General features: G+C 42.6%; 1 protein-coding gene across 10 annotated transcripts in view; it reads right to left on the reverse strand.

Moving 5' to 3' along the window:
• Positions 1-26,894, reverse strand: part of emsy (EMSY transcriptional repressor, BRCA2 interacting) — a 90,187-nt gene that overhangs the window by 62,489 nt on the left and 804 nt on the right. For all 10 annotated transcript variants that reach the window (XM_055637533.1, XM_055637531.1, XM_055637534.1 and 7 more), the window contains exons 2-8: positions 21,200-21,304; positions 19,325-19,424; positions 16,792-16,866; positions 13,476-13,651; positions 10,262-10,414; positions 6,087-6,346; positions 4,917-5,163 (exon numbers count right to left, since the gene is read on the reverse strand). In XM_055637533.1, the coding sequence (XP_055493508.1) occupies positions 4,917-5,163; positions 6,087-6,346; positions 10,262-10,414; positions 13,476-13,651; positions 16,792-16,866; positions 19,325-19,424; positions 21,200-21,269 (1,081 nt within the window). In that variant the 5' untranslated portion in view covers positions 21,270-21,304. The remainder of the gene's footprint in view (positions 1-4,916; positions 5,164-6,086; positions 6,347-10,261; positions 10,415-13,475; positions 13,652-16,791; positions 16,867-19,324; positions 19,425-21,199; positions 21,305-26,894) is intronic.

Genomic DNA, 26,894 nt, shown 5'->3' on the forward strand with positions numbered 1-26,894 from the left:
TTCCGCATTACTCAATACCCAGTCTAGAATAGCCTGCTCTCTCGTTGGTTCCTCTACATGTTGGTTTAGAAAGCTATCCCGCATACATTCCAAGAAATCCTCTTCCTCAGCACCCCTGCCAATTTGATTCACCCAATCAATATGTAGATTGAAGTCACCCATTATAACTGTTTTACCTTTGTTGTACGCATTTCTAATTTCCTGTTTGATGCCATCCCCAACTCCACTACTACTGTTAGGTGGCCTGTACACAACACCCACCAGCGTTTTCTGCCCCTTAGTGTTTCGCAGCTCTACCCATATCGATTCCACATTCTCCAAGCTAATGTCCTTCCTTTCTATTGCGTTAATCTCCTCTCTAACCAGCAACGCTACCTCCACCTCCTTTTCCTTTCTGTCTATCCCTCCAGAATATTGAATATCCCTGGATGTTCAGCTCCCAGCCTTGGTCACCCTGGAGCCATGTCTCCGTGATCCCCAACTATATCCTAGTCATTAATAGTTATCTGCACATTCAACTCATCCACCTTATTACGAATGCTCCTTGCATTGAGACACAAAGCCTTCAGGCTTGTTTTTACAACACTCTTACCCCTTATACAATTATGTTGAAAGGTGGCCCTTTATGATTTTTGCCCTGGATTTGTCTGCCTGCTACTTTTACTTTTCACCTTGCTTCTACCCTCATTTTACACCCCTCCGTCTCTCTGCTCACACATTTAAGAAACCCATCACCTCTTATAGGTATGTTACAAAACTTACCTTCAGCGGCGCTGTAATTCTGCCACTGGCCATGTGCGCTATTTTGGCACTTTTGAGGGGGGGCAGGGTTAAAACGGGGTTTTTTCCTGACCTGGTCCGGTTCCCCCCAAAGAACCGGCAGTGTATTTGCTGCAGATATGGGGGTATAAATTCACCGCATCTGAACGTTCTAAATGGTCCCGTTCCAGTAAAACCCACTTGCAAGCTGATTTAAATGGCCATTAATTTACAGGTATTAAACATTAAATTCCTTCCATTTGTTGGAGTGCAGGATTTAGCTAAAGAATCGTTCCTACGGCCGTTCTGTTTTTTTTTAATTTTTTTAAACACCTGACAAGTTTATAGCTGGAATGATTTTAAAAGCAGCTTCTGAAGCTGTCAATGCCGACAACTGGGACGGATTTTATGCAGGACCAGGTAAAAGAAAGTAGTTTATTTTTATGTATAAATGTGATGCTTAAGATGTATTTAATTCACATTTTAAGTTGCGAAACGGTGATTTTTCCTCCCAAAGAACCGGCAGTGTATTTGCTGCAGATATGGGGGTATAAATTCACCGCATCTGAACGTTCTAAATGGTCCCGTTCCAGTAAAACCCACTCGCAAGCTGTTTTAAATGGCCATTAATTTACAGGTACTAAACATTAAATTCCTTCCATTTGGCCTATAAACCCATGACAATGAGATTTTAAAATTATGTTAGATTCTGAATTCTTGTGTGAATATTATTTGGACACTTAGGCTATTTAAAAATGTTAAAAATGTCATTAAAAATGTCGGGGTCACCAGTGTAGCAGCACCATACGTGGTGAATAAAGGTAAGACGTCAGGCCGGGTGAAAGAGTCATTTATTCAGTAGTGACACGTTAGGTTGGTGCGCCAACTATAATACAATGTTGGTGTAGCTGAGCGAGGTTGTTAGCTTGGGCTCAGCTACCTGTTGACTCCAAAAAGGTCTCGCGGTGAGAGACCGTTAGTATCAGGACACTCCCTCTAGCCCATGACGTCACGTGCCCGCCCTCGTATCTCTTGACGAGGGTTCGAGCATGAGTGGCCCGTGTTTAGGCTGACGCCACAATCTATTCTTAAGAAATGGATAGATGTTTAGATCTAGTAATTGAATTTTGTAATTAACTACAATTAGGCAACTAACTAATTATATGCTTTAATTTCAAATCATCTAAGATTGTTTCATATTTGTTTCAGAATGCTTCAATCTACAATAACTGAAATTTTCTTTCAGTTCTCTTAAATTTTAAGAAAGTTATCGGCCTTTAAATGTTCTCGATCACAGCTTTTGTGTTAGGTCAATGAAAAAGCAATAGGGAACAAGATGCCAATTTCCGAGTATGAAAATGGCCATAACTCTTTTAATACTGGAGATATGAAAGTGAATTAGGTGTCAAATTAAACTTCTGTTTATGCTTTATCTGATGGGATAAATTAAAGACTTGATTTTTTTATCACAAAATGTTGTAACATTGCTACCTCTTATTCTCTGTTTATTATCTTTTTCTTCTTTCCCCCCTACATGTTAGGTCTGAGTGCTTCCCTTCTCTGCCCCCTGCCTCACACATTGTCTACTGGCTTTCTCTATTTGAGTCCCTCCCCCAGTGCAGTTGAACAAAGGGGACTATGAAGGCATGAGTGGAGAGCTGGCCAAGGTAGACTGGAAAGGGATCCTAGCAGGAATGATGGTGTGAACAGCAATGGCGGGAATTTCTGGGCATAATCCGGAAGATGCAGGATCATTTCATTCCAAAAAGGAAGAAAGATTCTAAGGGGAGTAGGAGGCAATCGTGGCTGACAAGAGAACAGGGATAGAATAAAACTACAAGAAAAGATGTATAACACAGCAAAGAGTAGCCGGAAGCTAGAGGATTGGGAAACTTTCATAGGACAACAGAAGGAAACAAAATGGGCAATACGGGCTGAAAAGATGAAGTCCAAAGGGAAGCTGGCCAGGAATATAAAGGACAGTAAAAGCTTCTTTAGATATGTTAAGGGAAAAAGAGTAGCAAAGTCAAATGTGGGTCCCTTGAAGGCAGACATGGGTGAAATTATTATGGGCAACAAGGAAATGGCAGAAGAGTTGAATAGGTACTTCGTATCTGTCTCCACTAAGGAAGACACAAACAATCTCCCAGATGTAGTGGAGGACAGAGGATCTAAGGGGGTAGAGGAACTGAAAGAAATTTTCATTAGGCAAGAAATAGCATTGGGTAGGCTAATGGGACTGAAGGATGATAAATCCCCTGGGCCTAATGGTCTGCATCCCAGGGTCCTCGGGGAGGTGTCTCTAGAAATAGTGGACACATTGGTGATCATTTTCCAATGTTCAATAGATCTCAGGATCTGTGGATTGGAGGATCGCTGATGATATCCCATTTTCAAGAAAGGAGCGAGAGAGAAAACGTGGAATTACAGACCAATTAGCCTGACTTGGTGGTGGGAAAGATGCTGGAGTCAATTATTAAAGAGGTAATAATGGGGCATTTGGATAGCAGTAAAAGGATTAGTCCAAGTCAACATGGATTTATGCAAGGGAAATCATGCTTAACTAATCTTCTGGAATGTTTTGAGGATGTGACATGTAAAGTGGATGAAGTGGATGTAGTGTATCTAGACTTTCAGAAAGACTTTGCTAAGGTCCCGCACGGGAGACTGGTTACTAAAATTAGAGCATACGGTATTGGGGGTAGGGTGTTGACATGCATATAAAATTGGTTGGCAGACTGGAAGCAAAGAGTAGGAGTGAACGGGTCCTTTTTAGAATGGCAGGCAGTGGCGAGTGGAGTGCCGCAAGGCTCGATGTTGGGGCCGCAACTGTTTACCATGTATATTAATGATTTGGAAGAGGGAATTGGGAGCAACACTAGCAAGTTTGCGGACGACACAAAGCTGGGTGGCAGTGTGAACTGTGAAGCGGATGTTAGGAGGTTGCAGGGTGACCTGGACAGGTTGGGTGAGTGGGCAGATGCGTGGCAGATGCAGTATAATATAGATAAATATGAGGTTATCCACTTTGGCGGCAAAAACAAGGGGGCAGATTATCATCTCAATGGGGTTAGGTTAGGTAAGGGGGAGGTGCAGCGAGACCTGGGCGTCCTTGTACACAGGTCACTGAAAGTTGGCGTGCAGGTACAGCAGGCAGTGAAGAAAGCTAATGGAATGTTGGCCTTCATAACAAGAGGATTGGACTCGCACAACATTGGGAACATTTTTCCTGCATCTAGCTTATCCAGTACTTTTATAATTTTATATGTTTCTATAAGATCCCCCTCATCCTTCTAAACTCCAGTGAATACAAGCCTAGTCTTTTCAATCTTTCCTCATATGACAGTCCTGCCATCCCAGGGATCAATCTCGTGAACCTACGCTGCACTGCCTCAATCACAAGGATGTCCTTCCTCAAAGTAGAAGACCAAAACTGTACACATTACTCCAGATGTGGCCTCACCAGAGCCCTATACAACTGCAGAAGAACCTCTTTACTACTATACTGAAATCATCTTGTTATGAAAGCCAACATTCCATTAGCTTTCTTCACTGCCTGCTGTACCTGCACGCCAGCTTTCAGTGTACAAGGACGCCCAGGTCTTGCTGCACCCCCCCCTTACCTAACGTGACCCATAATAATCTGCCACGTTTTGTTTCCTTCTGTTGTCCTTTGAAGGTTTCCCAATCCTCTGGCTTCCGGCTACTCTTTGCTGTGTTATACATCTTTTCTTTTAGTTTTATTCTATCCCTAACTTCTCTTGTCAGCCACGGTTGCCTCCTACTCCCTTTAGAATCTTTCTTCCTTTTTGGAATGAAATGATCCTGCGTCTTCCGGATTATGCCCAGAAATTCCTGCCATTGCTGTTCCACCGTCATTCCTGCTAGGATCCCTTTCCATTCTACCTTGGCCAGCTCCCCTCTCTTGCCATCATAATCCCTTTTGTTCAACTGCATCACTGACACTTCCGATTTAACCTACTCCTTCTCAAATTGCAGATTAAAACTAATCATATTATGATTACTACCTTCCTTTACCTCGAGTTCTCTTATCAAATCTGGTTCATTAGACAACACTAATGCTAGAAAAGTTGTTAGAAAATCGGTAGCGGACCTGTATAATGAGACCATTCTAAACAAATGCGTTTTTCCATTACCTTGAGCTATTGTTGACATTACCACAGAGGATGACGATGATATCAGTGACATGGCGGTAGCAGAGGATGAAGGAGTGCTGCCCACAGTAAAGGGTGGCTGCGTGGCAGTGATGACCATTGGCTGTCGCTGGGTTGTGGTGGTGATGACGGACGTTGGCACGAGTTTGGTGACAGCTGCGTAGTTGTGAGACTTGGACAGAATGTTGGGTACGAACGTCGAACTCGGCGATGTGGTTACAATTATCACCTATTTTAAAACAAACGCAAACACGTGTACAGTGAAAAGCTTTTGTTGCGTGCTTTTACAACATCCACTAATATAATGCATTGAATAAAATTTATTTTTATAAATTAATGTTTTATGATTCACTATTATTAATTTTTGTTTGCCAAATTAACAAAGCTACTAGTTTAGTTTAGAGATACAGCAAGGAAACAGGCCCTTCAGCCCACCAAGGCCATACCCACCCATCAATCACCAACTCAAGTTAGTTCCAGTGTTATTCCACTTTCTCATCTACTCCACGCACATTCACACATTTGTGAACTTGAGAATACGGTTACATTTTTGTTCCCATTTCTTTACCATCCTTCTTAGACATGTTTGCTCATATTGGAGTATTATTTTGAGGGAACTAGCTACATTTCAGCACGAAAATAGGAGTGGGCTGCCCAATTGTGAAGTCAAAGCAGCAACCTTAACTACTATTCACAGTGCTCAGCAGTACTCAATAGTTTAATAGTGCTTTAATTGTCACATTTGCCAAAAGCAGAGTGAAGTTGGAGAGCAATCAGATTTGGAGACTTCAGCTAATTTTGCTTTCCCTACCATGGAACATTATGCAACAATTCCACGTGATAGGAACTAATACAGATATATTAGTTCAGGCAGTTCCACTAAAATGTGCGATCGACCTTTTTCTAAACCCAAGGCACTTTATCATTGTTACTTTTTTGCAATCTTTCATTCATTGTTCCCATCTCTCTACATCATCGTATATATCTCTCGTTCCCTTATCCCCAACTAGTCTGAAGAAGGGTCTCAAACTGAAACATCACCCATTCCTTCTCTCCATAGATGCTGCCTGTCCCGCCGAGTTACTCCAGCTTTACGTGTCTATCTTCCGTTTAAACCAGCATCTGCAGTCCCTTCCTACACAACTGACTTACCTTCTGAGTAGCTGTGTTTGTCGTTTGGGTTGTAGGCTTTGTGAAGGTAATCTTCACCGGTGACATGTGCGAGGGAATGGAGTTTGCAATGCTCTGCATAATGTTGCTCACTTTCGGGCTGCTTCCGACGGGAACTGCAATTGACTTGGCAACTGGCATGGCTGACCTGGGAATCTCCTTGAGCACCACAGGGGAAGAACTTGATGAGTTTGTACGCCTTCGTTTCCGAGGTTTGTCATCTTCATCTGCGCAGCTGACGCCTGTAGAGTAAGAAATCGGAAGCCCACAAAGTTAATGAGCTGCAGTAGACGAAATTTAGGAAAATAGAAAGATACGTTTCCCCAGCTTGCTGACACTACCTTACTTGCTACCACGATGAGTCGGCCTATAGGGAGTAAGTCCAGCTCCTAGCAACATGGTGCGCCGACAACAACCTGGCCCTTAACTCCAAGAAGACCAAGGAGCTCATTGTAGACTCTAGGGGCGGCACGCACACCCCCATCCATATTAACAGGACGGAGGTGGAACGTGTTTCCAGCTTCAGGTTTCTGGGGGTCAACATCTCAGATGACCTCTCTTCGACCCACAATACCTCACCACTGGTCAAGAAGGCTCACCAGCGTCTCTTCTTCCGGAGGAGACTAAAAAAGGTCCATCTGTCTCCTCAGATTCTGGTGAACTTCTACCGCTGCACCATCGAGAGCATCCTTACCAACTGTATCACAGTATGGTATGGTAACTGCTCTGTCTCTGATTGGAAAGCACTGCAGAGGGTGGTGAAAACTGCCCAACGCATTACCGGTTCCTCACTCCCCACCATTGAGTCTGTCCAAAGCAAGCGATGTCTGTGAAGAGCGCGCAGCATCGCCAAGGACTGCTCTCACCCCAACCATGAACTGTTTACCCTGGGAGATCAAGTGCCTGTTTCCAAGCTGTATCTCTAAACTAAACCTTGAAGGCTTCAAACTTAAATTCAACTTATTTCTTTATACACAACAATTTCCCCAAAGCAAAAAGTCAAAGAGAAGCTAATGGGATTCATCACTACTAGGGGCGGCAATAGTAAATTCTACTGTTACTATTAGTTCTCCAGCTGAACGTAGCTAACTGCATCGACAAGATATCAAAGCCAGGATTGCTCAGCATGTAGAGTTAATACCACAAGACATTGAACATGTCCATTAGATTAGAGAGAGTTTTATTATTTAATTATCATATCTTGCAGGAAAAAGTGTGGCTAGAAAGTGCATAGAAGCATCTTACTAAATGGTGAGAAACTGCAAAGCTCAAAGATGCTGAAAGATTCAACAACTAAGTTACAGAGATAGGTTGAATGAGTTAGGTCTTTATTCTCTGGAGCGCAGAAGGTTAAGGGGGGACTTGATAGAGGTCTTTTAAATGATGAGAGGGATAGACAGAGTTGATGTGGACAAGCTTTTCCCTTTGAGAATAGGGAAGATTCAAACAAGAGGACATGACTTCAGAATTAAGGGACAGAAGTTTAGGGATAACATGAGGGGGAACTTCTTTACTCAGAGAGTGGTAGCGGTGTGGAATGAGCTTCCAGTGGAAGTGGTGGAGGCAGGTTCGTTGGTATCATTTAAAAATAAATTGGATAGGCATATGGATGAGAAGGGAATGGAGGGTTATGGTATGAGTGCAGGCAGGTGGGACTAAGGGAAAAAAAGTTGTTCGGCACGGACTTGTAGGGCCGAGATGGCCGGTTTCCGTGCTGTAATTGTTATATGGTTATATGCGGAGGGAAATGTCTGTCGTACTATAAATGCTTAAAGTCATGCAGCATGAGTATAGTGCAAAACAAATTTGATATTTCCAGTCATTGGTCTTTAATCAGAATCAAAACTGATCCCAGTTCTGATCATTTTCACCATCTGTTTTTATGTCATACTTGTTGATTCTCCAATACTTTGCTTGTGGATTATTATGGCGCAGAAAACTGGCTAGCAGGGGCGGCATAGTGGGTAGAGCCACTGCCTCACCGTGCCAGAGACCCAGGTTCCATCCTGATTGTGTGTGGAGTATGCACGTTCTCCCTGTAATCACATGGGTTTCCCACACATCCCAAAAACCTGCGTTGGTTAATTGGCTTCTGTATGTCGTCCCTACTGTGTAATAATAATAATAATAATAATAATAAATACTTTATTAATCCCCTTTTCAGGGGAAATTCAGATGTCCTTGCAGCACACTAATAAAAATACAAAATAGCATTAAAGAAGTTTAACATTATAACATAAAAAGAGTGTAGTGAGTGGATGCAAAAGTAGGATAACATGGAACTAGTGTGAATGGGTGATTAATGGTTGGCATGAACAGTGGTACGAAGGGCCTGTTTCCATGCAGTATCTCTAAACTAAAACAACTGTATGTTCCATGCAATCACTGCAGAGCAAGCATAGAATTGCATAGAGCAAGCGAATGGCATGTTGGCCTATATAACAAGAGGAATCGAATATAGGAGCAAAGAGGTCCTTCTGCAGTTGTACAGAGCCCTAGTGAGACCACACCTGGAGTATTGTGTGCAGTTTTGGTCCCCTAATTTGAGGAAGGACATTCTTGTTATTGAGGGAGTGCAGCATAGGTTTAGAAGGTTAATTCCCGGGATGGCGCGACTGTCATATGCTGAGAGAATGGAACAGCTAGGCTTGTACACTCTGGAGTTTAGAAGGATGAGAGGGGATCTCATTAAAACATACGATTGTTAAGGGTTTGGACACGCTAGAGGCAGGAAACATGTTCCCGATGTTCGGGGAGTCCAGAACCAGGGGCCACAGTTTAAGAATAAGGAGTAAGCTATTTAGAACGGAGACGAGGAAGCACTTTTTCTCACAGAGAGTGATGAGTCTGTGGAATTCTCTGCCTCAGAGGGTGGTGGAGGCGGGTTCTCTGGATGCTTTCGAGAGAGCTAGATAGGGCTCTTAAAAATAGCGGAGTCAGGGGAAATGGGGAGAAGGCAGGAACGGGGTACTGATTTGGGATGATCAGCCATGATCACATTGAATGGCGGTGCTGGCTAGAAGGGCTGAATGGCCTACTCCTGCACCTATTGTCTATTGTCTAATATGGTTCCGATCCGAAACGCTACCTATTCCTTTTCTCCAGTGATATTGCCTGGCCCGCTGAGTTACTCCAATATTTTGAGTCTATCTAATTTCATGGAATCTTTTTAACCAAAAATAAAACGCAGTACTTATAAACACCCGATTTTCATGCTTCAAATTGGGCTTTCAAATGGTAATGCTAAAAACAACAAACCAAGCCAGAAACTTAGGAGTAGTCATGGACTTGAACTTCAACAGCCACATAAAAACAGTCACAAAGTCAGCCTACTATCACCTAAAGAATATATCAAGGATTAAAGGACTTATGTCTCAGCAGGATTTGGAAAAACTTGTCCATGCATTTATCTTCAGCAGGCTCGACTACTGTAACAGTGTCTTTACAGGTCTCCCTAAAAAGTCGATCAGACAGCTGCAGTTAATTCAGAACGCTGCTGCTCGAGTCCTCACTAAGACCAAAAAAGTAGATCACATTACTCCAGTTCTGAGGTCTTTACACTGGCTTCCTGTCTGTCAAAGAATGGATTTCAAAATACTACTGTTGGTTTACAAAGCACTGAATGGTTTAGGGCCAAAATACATTTCTGATCTTCTGCTTAGCTACGAACCACCCAGACCTCTCAGATCGTCTGGGACAGGTCTGCTCTGTGTCCCCAGAGTCAGAACTAAACATGGAGAGGCAGCATTTAGTTTTTATGCACCACATATCTGAAACAAACTCCCAGAAAACTGCAGGTCTGCTGCAACTCTCAGCTCTTTTAAATCTAGACTGAAGACTTTTCTGTTTGCCGCTGCCTTTCAGTAAACAATACAATTTATTAATTACCTATACTGCACTGTAACTTCTATTCCTGATTTTATTCTATTTTAAATATTTTATTTGATTGCTTTTAATTTTGTAATTATTTTATCTGAATAATCTAATAATTGTTTTACATCTAAATGTCATTTCATATGTGTTTCTTTCCAATGCTTTTAATGTTTTATGTAATGCACTTTGAATTACCTTGTTGTTGAAAGGTGCTATACCAATAAACTTGCCTTGCCTTGCCTTTGGAAATAGTCCATATATAAAATGCGAGGACAAGCACTTACTTTTGACATAGACGGTGCTTCCGCTTGGCAGTACGACAACGTTGGAAGCAGGACTAGCCGGCCGGGGAGACTTGACCGTTGCGACACTCCCACTGGGCATCGTTGTTGATGTTGGGGTGGGAGTGGTACTTGTGTACGAATAACAAACAATCACTAGAAGAAAACAAAGTAAAACCTGGCTCATTTTTAATTAACAGCTCAGATAGATCAAAGAAAAGTCAAGACTGTAGAAGGAATAGGTGACGTTTCGGATCGAGACCTTTCTTCAGGAAGGTCTCGACCCAAAACATCACCTATTTCTTTTTCTCCAGAGATGCTGTCCGACCCACTGAGTTACTCCAGCTGTTTGTATCTACGGTTTAGACAATAGACAATAGGTGCAGGAGTAGGTCATTCACCCCTTCGAGCCATCACCGCCATTCAATGTGATCATGGCTGATCATCCCCAATCAGTACCCCGTTCCTGCCTTCTCCCCAAATCCCCTGATTCCGCTATCTTTAAGAGCCCTATTCAGCTCTCTCTTTATCCCGAGAACCTGCCGCCATCTGAGGCAGAGAATTCCACAGACTCACAACTTTTAAACAGGCATCTGCTGTTCCTTCCTACACAATCATTAAGATGTTACTTGCAAGAAATTCAATGGTTTTTGCATTTCAGTGGCTTGCATTTGGTGCCACCATGTGCCCAACGACTGCACTGCAATCAGTGCAGCTGTGGATTGTACAACTAACTGCAATGGCTGGCACATCATACAGAATAAAATTATATATTTATCAAAGTGCTATGCCTGGCTGCATTTCATCAGCAGAGAAAGTAATGTCGATACTATAATGTCCAAACAATTTGTCAAAATGTTGCCGTCTTTTGTCAGCAGCTTCTCCATGTCTGCAACTTTTGGGATCCCCATTTTAATGGGAAAGGGTGCAGGTTTACTAATATGAAACGCCATCGAGTACAACGGGTCAGGAACTTGAAGGGACAATCAACCCCCTTTAATTCTATCTCAGATCCCAGCATCTGTGAAACCATGTGTGAGAATAATAATTATACGGTTGTTAAGAAAAAACAAGAATCATTTTATTTTTGCTTTCATGCTTTTGGATAGGATTAGTTTAGTTTATTGTCACGTGTACCGAGGTACAGCAAAAACTTTTTGTTGTGTTCTATCCAGTCAGCGGAAAGACAATACATGGTTACAATACAATGACCGAGCCATTTACAGTGTATAGATACATAAGGGAATAATGTTTAATGCAAGGTAAAGCCAGCAAAGTCTGATCAAGGGTAGTTTGAGGGTCACCAATGAGGTAGTTAGTAGTCCAGGACTGCTCTCTGGTTGTAGTAGGGTGATTTAGTTGCCTGATAACAACTGGGAAGAAACTGTCCCTGAATCTGGAGGTGTGCTTTTTCACACCTTTTGCCTGATGGGAGGGGGGAGAATACAGTGACTAGGGAGCGACTCGTCCTTGATTATGCTGCTGGTCTTGCCGAGGAAGCATGAGGTATAAATGGCCACTACTCTTCACGTTGATTAATGATTTGGACAAGGGGATTGAAGGCTATGCGGCAAAGTTTGCAGATGATACGAAAATAGGTGGAGGTGCAAGTGGTGTAGAGAAAGCAGGGACTCTGCAGAAGAACTTGGATAGGTGTGGAGAGCGGGCAAAGAAGGCGCAGATAGAATATAGTGTGGCAAAGTGTGGAGTCATGCATTTTGGTAGTAGGAATTAAGGCGTTGACTATTTTCTAAATGGGGTTGGGAATCCAGAAATCTGAGACGGTCTTGTGAGTGCTGGTGCAGGATTCCCACAAAGTTAATTTGCAAGTTAAATCGGTAGTAAAGAAAGCAAAGTCAATGCTAGCATTTATTTCAAGAGAGCTTGTATACAAAAACAGAGATGTAATGTTGAGGCTCTAAAATGCTGGTAAGGCCGCATTTGTACATGTTTGGGGCATGCTTCTGCAAATAATCAATGCAAAACTTCTGCAATTAAAGGATATAGCCTAGTCTATTATTTAATGAGTGGCTCTTTGCTGATTGAATTTTGCTCTTTGTTAAATACAACCAAATCCAGTCAATTTGCTTTAAAGTTTAATATAAATTGGAAGTCGGCAGATCTAAAATGAATACAATTTCATCTGACCATGGTACCTGAAGTCAAGAAGCAAAACAGTAAGTCTTTTATCAACAAGAAAATCGATGAGTTGTGAAATTCAGGTTTTTGGACCATGGGATCTCTGCTAGAGCAGAGGTAATGTGTTCAAGAGGGAGGGATTGCACCTGAACTGGAGGGGGATCATACCATAGCAGGGAGATTCGCTAGAGCTACTCGTCTGGTCAGAGGTTGAGACCCCTAGTAGCGAGGTAGATAGAAGGTTGAGGCAATAATAAACAGGACAGACAAGAGCATGGCAGGGAAATCTAATGGTTTACTGTATTTATTTCAATACAAGAGGCCCGACTGGTAAAGCAGATGAACTCAAGGCGCAGTTATGAACATGGAACTGGGATATTATAGCGCTTACAGAAACATGGCTGAGAGACAGAACTGGCAGCTTAATGATGAGGGTACAAATGCTAGAGGGGATAGAGAAGAAGGATAGAGAGGATGGGGTTTGCATTGAGAAATAGCAATTAGAAAAGCAAGAACTAATGATGGCCAGTCAGCACGATTTTGAGCCTGGGAAGTCTTGCCTCACCAACTGATTCGAGATTTTTATTTGAAGAGACGACCAAGAAGATTGATGAGGGTAGTTCAGTAGGTATTGTCCACATGGACTTTAGCAAGGCCTCTGACCAGGTGCCATGTGGTGTGCTGGTTTGGAAGGTTTGGTGACATGGCATCTGGGGTGAGCTAAACAAATTGGCCAGTAAGTAAGAATCAGAGGGTTGAGAAACACTTGAACAGGTGCATGGATACAAAAGGTTGGAGGGATGTGGGCCAGGTGGAGGGAAGTACGACTAGCTCGGTTAAGCAACTCGGTCAACATGGACGGGTTTGGCTGAAGGACCTGCTTCCTGGCTGTATAGTCTGTGGCTTTACCGCAACACTGCATCAATTCGGGCTTGATCGGAATTCCTTCAGCACTTGTCAGCATCACATTCAACTACATCATCTTGGATACCCTCCTCTTTCAAAGGCAGGCTGTTTCTTAGTTTTAAAAATGAATGACATTAAAGTAATCTGCCGAGGCACAACAGAAGAAGCTCACCTTCTTTGTTACCAGTTTCAGCTGGTGATGGAAGCGTGGCATTATGGAGAGCTGCTACATTAGCTACAGCGTTCGCTGTCACTGTGAATGCTGTCTGAGGAACCAGCCTGGGCATGAGGGGGACAAGTCGACGACCTTCAATGGACCATTCAGCCGAGCTGTTAGGTCCAGACATGCTGCAAGTATAATGTATACACAATGTTTTTATTCAATGCCAACGACAACTTTGTTTTTTACACACCTTAAAAATGTTGATCATCAAACGCAAATTTAAATAACCACCTGTTTGACGCTCTTGGACATTTTGATATATCATAACAAAGTTTAGGTAAAGCTTGCAATTATTTCTTCTTCATATCTTTAATGCTTTATTAGTCCGACATCTCAGTGTGCACCAATTATTTATCTTTGCAATTGCACTCCATCAAGAAAAGGTTAAACATGAAAGGTGTCCCGTCCCAACATTAAATCCATCCAAAAAAAAAAAATCAGATTAGCTGTAAAGGTGCCGTGAAAATAAAAAAAACACACACAAACATACACATTCTAACTATGATTTGAACTTCTTTCAAAACCAAAGAATGGAAAAGAAAACACAAAAGACCAAAGCACAAAAAATTATGAAATGGCACATCACAGAACAAGGAGCAAAAGCTGGCACAGGGCAGAAAATTAACAGTCGGAAAGAAGGGCTCTGAAGCAGATAACACAAACTGACCAAATCCGTGCATAGACGCAAGAGTATATTTCAGACGTTTTGCATCAGGCAAGAAACCAGTACCGTGGCCCTCAAATCATTTATCTATTATGATATTCTGAAGTGGCACTTCAGAAATTCAGGGTCACTTCCTTCTCAAACTTTATTGTTTGAATCGAACAAGAGGATTCTTCCCAGCAAAGCATTTCCTCTGCATGAGCAGAGAACACCTAATATGACAACATGGAAAAATGAAGCCAAAAGAGAAGAGAACGTAATGTACTCTTACTTTAAAGCTTGAATCTTGCATCTCTAGATTTTACTGCATGGACTGACTCGGGAGAATCGTTTCACAAATCACCCTAATTAGGGCTTCACAGTGGCATAGTGGTAGAGCTACTGCCTTTACGGCCTTCATAGCGAGAGGATTTGATTATAGGAGCAAGGAGGTCCTAATGCCGTTGCAGATGTCCAGATCCTGGTGAGACCGCACCTGGAGTATTGTGTGCAATTTTGGTCTCCTAGTTTGAGGAAGGACATTCTTGCTATTGAGGGAGTGCAGGGTAGGTTCACCAGGATTAATTCCCGGGATGGCTTGACTGTCATATGATGAAAGAATGGATTGACTGGGCTTATATTCATTGGAATTTAGAAGGATGAGAGGATATCTTGTAGAAACATGTAAAATTATTGGACAGGCCAGATGCAGAAAAAATGTTCCCGATGTTGGGGGAGTCCAGAACCAGGGGTCACAGTTTAAGAATATGGGGTAGGCCATTTTGGACTGAGATGAGGGAAAACTTTTTCACCCAGAGAGTTGTGAATCTGTGGAATTCTCTGCCAAAGAAGGCAGTGGAGGCCAATTCACTGGATGTATTCAAGAGGGGGTTGGATACAGCTCTTTGGACTAACAGAATCAAGGGACATGGGGAGAAAGCAGGAACAGGGCACTAATTCTGGATGATCAGCCATCATATTGGCTTGAAAGGCCGAATGGCCTACTCCTGCACCTATTTTCTATGTTACCATGTTTACAGCGCCAGAGACCCGTGTTCGATCCTGACCACGGGTGCTTGTATGTATGAATTTGTACGTTCTCCCCGTGAGTTTTCTCCGAGATCTTTGGTTTCCACCCACACTCCAAAGACAAACAGGTTAATTGGCTTGGTATAAATGTAAAATTGTCCCTTAGTAGGGTAGTGTTGTAGTGTTAATGTGTGGGGATCGCTGGTCGGTGCGGATACGGTGGGCCGCAGGAGACTGTTTCTGCACTGTATCTCTAAACTAAAAAGCATCTGCGATGTAAAATGCAGCCCAAAGCTTATTTCTTTTTCCTGCCTGTGCCAACATAGAGAGATGCATTTCATGGAACAGTACAGCACAGGAACAAGCCCTTTGGCCCACGACGTCTGTGCCAAACATGATGCCAAATTAAACTGAAGATAAACACAAAAAGCGGGAGCATCTCTGGAGAAGGAATGGTCGAGACCCTTCTTCAGACCCAATCCTTTTGCCTGTATGTAATCCATATCCCTCTATTCCTTGTACATCTGAGTATATAAAAGCAAACACCTGGGAGAGGTTTATGTCCCCGAAGCCAAACTGCGTATGCTGCAATTAAGCGACACATTCAGAAAGAGCGAGTTGTTAACTTCAATGAAGAAAGCTAAAAGCTCAATCTAAATGTTCAGAATTCTCCAGAGGGCTGTGGATGCTCAATCTACATTGATACAAGGATTACTAGCTCCTTAGGCATTGAGGGAATTGACACGCACGGAAATGCGAATTAAAGCAGAAAATGCTGGAATCACTCAGCAAGTATGGCAACATCTGTGGAACAGAAACTGAGTTAACATGTGAAGAAAGGAACTGCAGGTGCTGGTTTATACAGAAGATAAGACACAAAATGCTGGAGTAACTCCGCAGGTCATGCAGCATCTATGGAGAAAAATAATAGGTGATGTTTTGGGTCGGAATCCTTCTTTAGACAGATAACCTTCCAGGTTTAAAAATATCCTTTGTCAATAGGGCAATAACTTAATGGCACTGTATGTGTGATGAAAGGTCTTCACCCTGAAATGTTAACGCTGGTAATCAGATCCATCTCTGTACAGGAGACAGTCTAGAAGCCTTTTCTGGATAACGTGTGTACAAATAGGATCAACTATAATCATCCCCCCCCCCCCACAAGAATTCTCTCAAATCCAATCAATATTCACTGTCTAGACTTACTTGATATACATAGAACTTGTAAGTTCCTGTCAAATAAAAAGGCAATTGCATTCAGCCAAATTTCACACATGGAACACATGATCTAAATTGGATGGCTACAAAAACCACATGTGTTGGATTCAATACTAAATGTGTCTTCATTTGCGGTTCCCACTGTAAACAAGGTGATGATACTATGTGTTAAAAACATAGAACATAGATTAGTGGAATGCAGGGGCAGGCTCCGTGGCCTATAATATCTGTGCTGAACACTAGGTACACTAGGTACCTAACGATGATCTGATGAAAGACCCCACTGGGAAATCAAAGTAGTGGATAATACAACCCAAGCAAAAAAGGTAAGTAAATTCTTAAGAAAACAAATTCAAATTTTGCAGATAAACTTACTGATGTGCAATAGTCATCAGCCTTTCATCGTTAACGGCCCTTCGAACTTCAGCACGATGGCGTTCTGTTGAAATGCTGTTGTAGGGGAAAGAAAATCATCAGCATTCCCTGAAATTGAGGTTATATTGACCATTCCAGTGCTTCTCTGTGAAACTTCTTTCACCCTTTGTCAATTAGTGGTCACCTTACATTCTTCTATTCATTTATTAATTCTAGAGTCAGTCATACAGCATGGAAACATGTCCTTCAGCAAAAACATGCCTGCACCGACCAACACAGTAGTCCCACCTGCCTGCATAGAGCCTATATCCCTCTAAACCTGTCCTATTCATGTACCTGTCTAAATGTTACGATAGTACCTGCCTCAACTACCTCCCCAGGCAGCTCATTCCATACACCCACCACCTTTTGTGTGAAAAAGTTATCCCTCAGATTCCTATTAAAATCATTCCCCCCTCACCTTAAACCTGTGTCTTCCGGTTCTTGATTCCCTTACTCTGGGCAAGGAACTGCATCTCTTGGAAAAGAAAAATTCAGAAAGAAATCAGGGGGAAAAAAAACCCCATTCCAACTGTGACTATTGGCACCTGGTCTCACAGTACCATTTTTTTCATCAATTCTATCCATCGCCTCCAGCTTCCCACCTCTTGGCAAACAAGCTTTGGTGATCTCCAATTATACAGGGGTGGTAAAATGGCCATTTTCCATATTTCCACCTTCCATAAATCACCCCAATACATTCTTCCCCTGGTTTCTCAAATTTGATTAATAATGCTCATTGGAAATGTCTTGGGAAGTGCTACATGAAAGACAATACATGTTCTCACCCATTTAGATTGTTTTCCCTTACAAGTATTATCTTGGTCCTCTTTTCAACAGAACATCCCCATCAACAGTGCATTCCAGTTCCCAAACATTTACTGCACAAATAGCCTTTTGCTGACACTACTTTTGATTCTGAACATACACAAAAAGCTGTGGTAACTCACTGGGTCAGGCAGCATCTCTGGACAAAATTGATAGGTGACATTTTGGGTCGGGACTCCTAGTTTAGATTCTTTTGTCAATCATTTTAATTTTATGTCTATTGTTCCTGATTCCTACTCTGCAAACGATCTTTAAAAGACTTAACCCAAATCAAGGGCGTCGAGACAAGCAAAAGAAAAAATACATTCTCACGGCAAAGTTGTGGACATAGCCCAGGTCACGCAAACGGCCTCCTTTCCATTGACTCCATCTACACCAGCATAAACATGGACCAGTCTAACACAGTCACTCCCTCTTCTCCCATCAGGCAAGAAGTACAGATGTGTGAACATTCACACCTCCAGATTGAGGGACAGTTTCTTCCCAGCAACTGAACGGTCTTCAGCTAGAGTGTTTGGCCTGACCTCCCCTCTACTCCATTGGAGACCTCTGAACTATCTTTATTTGGGTTTTATCTTGAATTAAATGCTGTATCCTTCATCTGTGCACTATGGACGGCTTGATTGTGTTCATAGAAACATAGAAACATACAAATTAGGTGCAGGAGTAGGCCATTCGGCCCTTCGAGCCTGCACCGTCATTCAATATGATCATGGCTGATCATCCAACTCAGTATCCCGTACCTGCCTTCTCTCCATACCCCCTGATCCCCTTAGCCCCAAGGGCCACATCTAACTCCCTCTTAAATATAGCCAATGAACTGGCCTCAACTACCCTCTGTGGCAGAGAGTTCCAGAGATTCACCACTCTCTGTGTGAAAAAAGTTCTTCTCATCTCGGTTTTAAAGGATTTTCCCCTTATCCTTAAGCTGTGACCCCTTGTCTTCCCCAACATCGGGAACAATCTTCCTGCATCTAGCCTGTCCAACCCCTTAAGAATTTTGTAAGCTTCTATAAGATCCCCTCCCAATCTCCTAAATTCTAGAGAGTATAAACCAAGTCTATCCAGTCTTTCTTCATAAGACAGTCCTGACATCCCAGGAATCAGTCTGGTGAACCTTCTCTGCACTCCCTCTATGGCAATAATGTCCTTCCTCAGATTTGGAGACCAAAACTGTACGCAATACTCCAGGTGTGGTCTCACCAAGACCCTGTACAACTGCAGTAGAACCTCCCTGCTCCTATACTCAAATCCTTTTGCTATGAAAGCCAACATACCATTCGCTTTATTTACTGCCTGCTGCACCTGCATGCCTACCTTCAATGACTGGTGTACCATGACACCCAGGTCTCGCTACATCTCCCCCTTTCCCAATCAGCCACCATTTAGATAATAGTCTACTTTCCCGTTTTTGCCACCAAAATGGATAACCTCACATTTATCCACATTATACTGCATCTGCCAAACATTTGCCCACTCACCCAGCCTATCCAAGTTCAGTGATGGTCTTTTCATTGACTAGATAACATGCAGGCAAACATTTTCCACTGTACATGTGGCAATAATGAACTAAACTAAACAAATAAGACTAGGGATAGGATCAGTAAAAAAGGTACACCAATTGAGAACACAGAACTTAAATATTTTATCTTTTAATATAATTTACCTAAGAACTTTGGCCAATTCTCCAAGAAGGTCCTTCTTTTCCTTTGTAAGGTCACCTTGTGCACGGAATGCACTGATAGCACCAGCATAAGCTTCGAGTTCTAGAATAAAAGGAAAAGGAAAATCATATTTGTAATCTACACACTTACTGTCCATCTGAGAAATTGTATATTGTTATACTGTCTTTTCCGAAGGATTATCTTCCATCCATATTTCTGATTTTTAGTTTAAATACAGGCACATCAAAGATTTTACGGCACCCTTATTTCCAGAGACTTTCTGGATTATGCATTTTGCGAACAGTTCAGGAAAGGTCCGCCCGGGCCGAGACATCAGTCCGCAAAGTCAGCTATGGGAACAGATTTGCCGGCTCCGGCCAAGCCGGAGGTCCAGAGCCCTGGCCACCAGTCGGCCGTAATCAGTACATATGAGAATTAATTATTACTGAAATGCAACTGGATAGGAAATGCTAAGAGGGATATGGGCCATCTTGGTTGGCATGGGCAAGTTGGACCAGAGGGTCTGGTTTCATGCTTTAAGGGACCGGCAGCATCTCTGGAGAGAAGCAATGGGTGATGTTTCAGGTCGAGACTCTTCTTCAGTCTGAAAGAAGGGTCTTGACCCGAAACATCATCCATTCCTTCTCTCCACAGATGCTGCCGGTCCCGCTGATTTACTCCAGCATTTTGTGTCTACCTTCAATATTCTTGGCCCCGCTCTGGCAGTAGAAGTGGGGGTGAATCCTGACCGCAACGGCCGTGAGCTCCAGGCCGAGCTCGGCGATCGTTTACCTGCTTCCGCTGCTGTTGGAGACGAGACGTTATGTCGCGCCAGGGTTTTGGGCCTGTCACACTTTGGCCGTCAGTTGCACGACAAGCCAGCGGCGCGCAAAGATTTTGTTCGCTACAATATTTCGGAGTGCCGCGCGGTACCGCGCACAACTCCATACCCTTCCACGCTTCTCAGTGGACCAGCCCCACGCCGCCATACGATGCCCGTACGCCTCAACGCAACGACGAGATTGCGTAATTTGCGTGCCAAGGACACGTAAGTGGGACAGGGCCTTTAGAATTTGTAACATCCAAATAGCCTATTGTGGCAAACCTCAGGACTTGAGCATACTTAATGAAACAGAACCATTTGCTGATCATACCTGATCATACGCAAGAAATATGACAAAATCTATTGTGCAATTTTTAAAAATGGAGAAAACAATTCACTACTCCAATTTGCACCTCTTCTATCCTATCTTTCACTTTGTCTCTTCATTGTTGTCCAACTTCATCTTTGATGGTTGACCTTTGTCCAACCATCTACCTATAAAGTAAAACCCTCACCTATATCCACCTATCACATGCAGGAAGGAACTGTAGATGCTGGTTTACACCAAACATAGACACAAAAGGCTGGGGTAACTCAGCAGGCCAGGCAGCATCACTGGAAAAAGGAATAGGTGACGTTTCAGATCGAGGCCCTTCTTCAGACTAGGAGTCAGGGGAAAGGGAAAACAAGAAATATGGACGGTGATAGAGATATAGAACAAACGAATGAAAGATATGCAAAAAGTATAGACGATCAAGGAAAGGTGGAGCTGAGGAACAGCACCTCATATTTCACTAGGGCAGCTTACAACCCAGCGGTATATTTGATTTCTCTAACTTCAAGTGACCCTTGCATCCCCTCTCTCTCCGTCCCTCACCCACCCGAGTCGTCGTACTAGTTTCACTGTTGTCCTGTTGAGTTTCTGTCTGTATAACTCGTTATCATCTAGCCCACAACCAGCGGTGTGGGATGAAGGGCCTGTTCCTCTGACGTACTTTTCTAAGTATCTCTGAAGATTTCATGCAAATATGAAATAAACAGCAAACTTGATTACCAAGCTTTCGGAGTATTCTTTTGCACTCATCCCTGCTGAGATCCAGAAGAGTCGGCCAAACAGCAGGCATAGCGATGGGTGACGTCCTACAGGGTCGGCCTAACTCTGCAACCAATGGGAAAAGAGTGAGTTTTAATTACTCTGCCACATAACATTTGGAATAGAAGTATCCATATGAATTATAAGAATTAAATAATAGCAAACATCATCTTTTTGAGTAAAATTACAAGAATCTGTTTTTCTGATGTACTTTGTGAAAGAGGAATTGCAAATCATCTCGGACAATCAACTTAACATTAAAACACTCCTTCAGTGTTACAATTATTTCAGTAAAACAAATGATGCGCCAATAAATGTTGCACACTGGTTTCATAAGATTCATAAAACAAATAGCAACAGCAGTATGGCATCTTGTTTGACAGAGGCTGTATCTAGAAAAGAATTTGAACTAAGATACGATAAATAAATTCATAAGTGATGGGAGCAGAATTACGCCATTCGGCCCATTATGTCTGCACCGCCATTCAATCATGGCTGATCTTTCCCTCTCAACCTCATTCTCCTGCCTTCTCCCCATAACCCCTGATACCCATTCTAATCAATAACAAATAAATGTAATATTACAACACAAAAAATGCCTATCAACATTCCCAAGGTACTTTTTACTTTGCAAAGTAGTGTTTATAGCACCTGGATGAACACGAGTGCAAGGCATGTGAGAATGACATCAATTGCACTCCGTCACTTCATTCAACAGAGTTGAATATATCACCATTCTTTCTTTGCCCCATTCTCCTGCCTTCTCCCTATAACCCTTAACGCCCGTACAAATCAAGAATCTATCTAACTCTGCCTTAAAAAATATCCATTGACAGCCTCCACAGCCTTTTGGGGGAAAGAATTCTGCAGATTCACCACCCTTTAACTGAGGAAATTCCTAATTTCCTTCCTAAAGGAACGTCTTTTAATTCTGGGACTATGACCCCTAGTTCTAGCATAGAAACATAGAAATTAGGTGGAGGAGTAGGCCATTCGGCCCATGCAAACATACAGTGAATTGGCCTCCACTGCCTCTGTGGCAGAGAATTCCACAGATTCACAACTTTCCGGGTGAAAAAGTCCTCTTCGAGCCAGGACCACCATTCAAAATGATCATGACTAATCATCCAGAATCAGTACCCTGTTCCCGCTTTCTCCCCATATCCCTTGATCCCGTTAGCCCTTGGGAGTACAATCCCAGTGCCATCAAACACTCATCATATGTTCAACCACTCATTCCTGGGATCATTCTTGTAAAAACCTCCTCTGGACCCTCTCCAGGGCCAGCACATCCTTCCTCAGATATGGTGCCCAAAATTGCTCACAATACTCCAAATGCGGCCTGACCAGCATTTTGTATTCTGGACCTCATGACATAAATGCTGGCATTGCGCTGGCAATTCTTTACTACCAATATGACTTGTAAATTGACTTTTTCGGAATCTTGCACCAGCACTCCCAAGTCCCTTTGCACCTCTCCTACTACCAAAATGCATGACTCCACACTTTGCTGCACTATATTCCATCTGCCACTTCTCTGTCCACTTTCCCAATCTGTCCAAGTCCTTCTGCAGAGTCCCTGCTTTCTCTACATCACCTGCCCCTCCGCCTATTTTCATATCATCTGCAAACATAGCCACAAAGCCTTCAATCCGTTCATCCAAATCCACAAAGCCTTCAATCCCCGCATCCAAACCTTCAGACTTAACAACCAGGTTCAAGAACAGCTTCTTCTCAACAACCATCGGGATTACACAAGATTAACCTCAGCTATGAATTTCTACGGTAAGCTTTTTTCCTAGCAGGAATAAAAACTGGAAGAGTGAACAGGGGCCAAACAAATCCCGCCGGCAACAGAAGATTTCAGGCAAGAAGATTCCCTGCTAGACAGGTTGTTGGACAAAGGCTAGAGATAGAAGCAAGTGTGTATTCAAAAGAAATACATAGTTGCAAACTAAATGTAATCTGCTTGTCAGGGAACCCCACCACACCTTTATTGCCAGCCATGATTTGTCCAGCCCCCCGCAATCAATCTGAACTTCTAAAGAAGGCTCCCGGCATGACATGTCATCTATCTGTGTTCTCCAGAGATACTGCCTGACCCGCTGAGTTACTTCATAAGATCTTGAGTAATTGGAGCAGAATTAGGCCATTCAGCCCATTCAGTCTACTCAGCCATTCATTCAATCATGGCTGATCTTTCTTTCCCTCTCAATGACACTCTCCCCAAAATTTTGAAACCCTTAATAATCACGAGCCTGTCAATCTCTGCTTTAAAAACACTCAATGACTTGGCCTTCACATCCGTCTGTAGCAATGAATTCTACAGATTCACTACCCTCTGACTAAAGAAATTCCTCCTCATCTCCTTTCCAAAGATACATCCCTTTATTTTGAGGCTGTGCCCTCTGGTCCCAGACTCTCCCACTAGTGGAAACATCTCCACATTCACTCTATCCAGACCTTTCACTATTCAGTAAGTTTCAGTGAGGTCCCCCCTCATCATACTAAACTGTAGTGAGTACAGGCCCAAGGCCATCAGTTGATCCAGTTTAGAGTCATATAGGGAGGAAACAGGCCCTTCGGCGAAACTTCCCCACGCTGATCAAAATGCCTCACGTACACTAGGGCTGCCAAGTTTTGTCAGAGCATTTCAGTATTCTAGTACCTGGAAATCAGTTTTTTGCTGAGGAAATCAGTATTTTTACGCGGTGCCAATTAAAAAAAATGTTGTTTTTTATGTGGTCATACCCATGTAAGAATACAAGAATGAATAACTTTGCATTATTAAACAGCAGTATACAAAGAGATGGTAATGAATGCACGTTTCTCGATAATGTATTCATTGTATACTGTTGTTTGAACGGCTGCTTCCTGCTTTTAGCACCAGATGATGATGTAGAAGCCATTTTGGAAGCTTTCCTCTCGCTCCCTCGCTCTCTTTCCCTCCTTCCTCTTGTTCCCTCCCTCTCCCTCTCTCCCCCTTTCCCTCATCTCTTCCTCCCCATCTCCTTCCTTTTTTCCCCCTCCCTCCCTCTCTCCTTCTCCCCGAACAGTCTGTGACCCATAGCGCTGTGGCCATAGCGCTATGTGTAATGCCCATAGCGCTCCAGCTGGTTGCGTTATTTTTAGAACCCAACAGCTCTTTGTTTAAATTCCCATGTGCTAAACTGACAGCGCTGTTTAAACCTGTAGCGGGACGGGCAGATCAAAGCTTACAAAAATAATCATCCAGATCTTGAAATTTTAAAATACTAATAGATTTAATCTGCTATAATTTTTAGAGGTACAGTATGACTTATTATACCCTTGTATTTTTTAAGCAGCAAAATGAAACAGGAAGTCGGGCCGATTTAAAAAAAATCTGTATTTTACAAAGCAAATCCGTACATCCGTATTATTATCGCATTTCCGTACAAAATGTGGAAAATCCGTACTACTTGGCAGCTCTGCTAGTCCCACCTGCCCACGCTTGGCCCATAACCCTCTAAATCTGTCCTATCCATGTACCTGTCCAATTGGCTCTGAAATGTGCCTCAGTCTCCTGCAGCAGCTCGTTCCATACTCCCACCTTTGTGTAAAAAGGTTACCCGTCAGGTTCCTATTAAATTTCCCCCCCTGAACTTAAACCCATGTGCTCTGGTTCTCGATACCCCTACCCTCAGTAAAAAATTCTGTTTAACGACCTAATCTATACCTGTCATGATTATATACACCTCAATAAGAGGTGCACTTTGCAAATACCTTGCGTCCTTTTGTGTAAACTAGTCGGTGCGAAGGGTTCCGACCCTAAATGTCACCTATTCTTTTTAGTTTCGTTCAGTTTAGAGATACAGCGCGCAAACAGACCCTTCGGCCCACCGCGTCGCCACCGACCAGCGATACCCACCCATTAACACTATCCTACAAATACTAGGGACAAATTTACATTTATATCAAGCAAATTAGCCTACAAACCTGTACATCTTTGGAGTGTGGGAGGAAAAAAGATCTTGGAGAAAACCCATGCTGACATAGGGAGAATATACAAACTCCATATAGACAGCAACTCTACCGCTGCACCACAATGACACCCAGAGATGCTGCCTGAACCGCTTTGTATCCAGCACTTTGCATCTATCCACAGTTCCTTGTGTCTACTAAGAATCATAAGGAACTGCAGATGGTTATTCCTGCATTTTGCGTCTATTAAGTCATTGTTCTGTTGGTGGTGCGTGTAACAATTAAACACTCTCGACTACGTAGATTTATTGTTCTGTGTTAGTACATAAACAATTAAACAAGCTTGACTTGTGTCTATTAATATTAATTGTGTGGGAAGGAACTGTAGATGGTTGGTTACTCCAGCATTTTGTACCTACTAAATTTCATCGTTCATCAAATTTCAGGTACCTGTGACAATTAAACACTCTTGTGTCTACTGAGCTTCATTGTTGTTTGTGGTACCTGTGGCAATTAAACACTGTCTACTAAGCGCCATTGTTGTGTTGGTGGATGTTTTCAAGAGAGTTAGATGTAACTCTTAGGGCTAACGGAATCAAAGAGCATGGGGAAAAAGCAGGAACAGGGTACTGATTTTGGATGATCAGCCACGATCACATTGAATGCAATGGCCGATCATCCAAAATCAGTACCCCTTTCCTGCTTTTTTAAGCCATGCTCTTTGATTCCGTTAGCCCTATTTTCTATGTTTCTACATGTGCAATTAAACACTAGACTCCTGTCACCCTATTAAGAGTCATTGTTGTGTCGGTGGTACATTTACATTTAGACACTTTTATGTCTACCAAGCTTCATCGTTGTACTAGTCATACTTGCGACAAATATATACTTGACTTGTATTAAGAGTCATTGTTCTGTTGGTGGTACCTGTGACAATTAAACACTCTAGATTCTTGTGTGTATTAATAATCATTATTTTGTGGTCATAAGATCATAAGTGAAAGTAGAATTTGGCCATTTGGCCCATTAACTCTACTACACCAATCATGGGTGATCTATCTCTCCCTCCTAACCCCATTCTCCTGCCTTCTCCCCATAACCTCTGACACTCGTACTATTCAAGAATCTATCTATCTCTGCTTAAATATCCCTGATTTTGCCTTTACAGCCTTCTGTGGCAAAGAATTCCACAGATTCACCACCCTCTGGCTAAAGAAATTCCTCCTCATCTGCTTCCTAAAAGAACATCCTTTAATTCTGAGGCTATCAATTCTAGTCATAGACCTTCCCACTAGTGGAAACATCCTCTCCGCATCCACTCTATCCAACTGGTGGTACCTGTGACAATTAAACACTCTTGTGTGTATTAAGAGTCATTGTTATGTTGGCGGTACCTGTAACAATTAAACACTCTTATTTCTGCTTAACTTCACTGTAGTGTGGGTGCTACCCAAGACAATTAAACACTCAACAATCTGAAGAAGGGTCTCGACCCAAAATCACCCATTTCTTCTCTCCAGAGATGCTGTCCCGCTTAGTCACTACAGCTTTTTGTCTTATCTTCGGTTTAAACCAGCATCTGCAGTTCCTTCTTACACAATTAAACACTCTTGTTCCTACTAAGCTTCACTGTTGTGTGGGTGATACCTGTGACAATTAAACACTCGTGTGTCTGCTGAGCTTCACTATTGTATGGATGCTGCCTGTGACTATT

This window comes from Leucoraja erinacea, chromosome 6 (genome assembly GCF_028641065.1).
Source record: "Leucoraja erinacea ecotype New England chromosome 6, Leri_hhj_1, whole genome shotgun sequence".
Taxonomy (NCBI): domain Eukaryota; kingdom Metazoa; phylum Chordata; class Chondrichthyes; order Rajiformes; family Rajidae; genus Leucoraja; species Leucoraja erinaceus.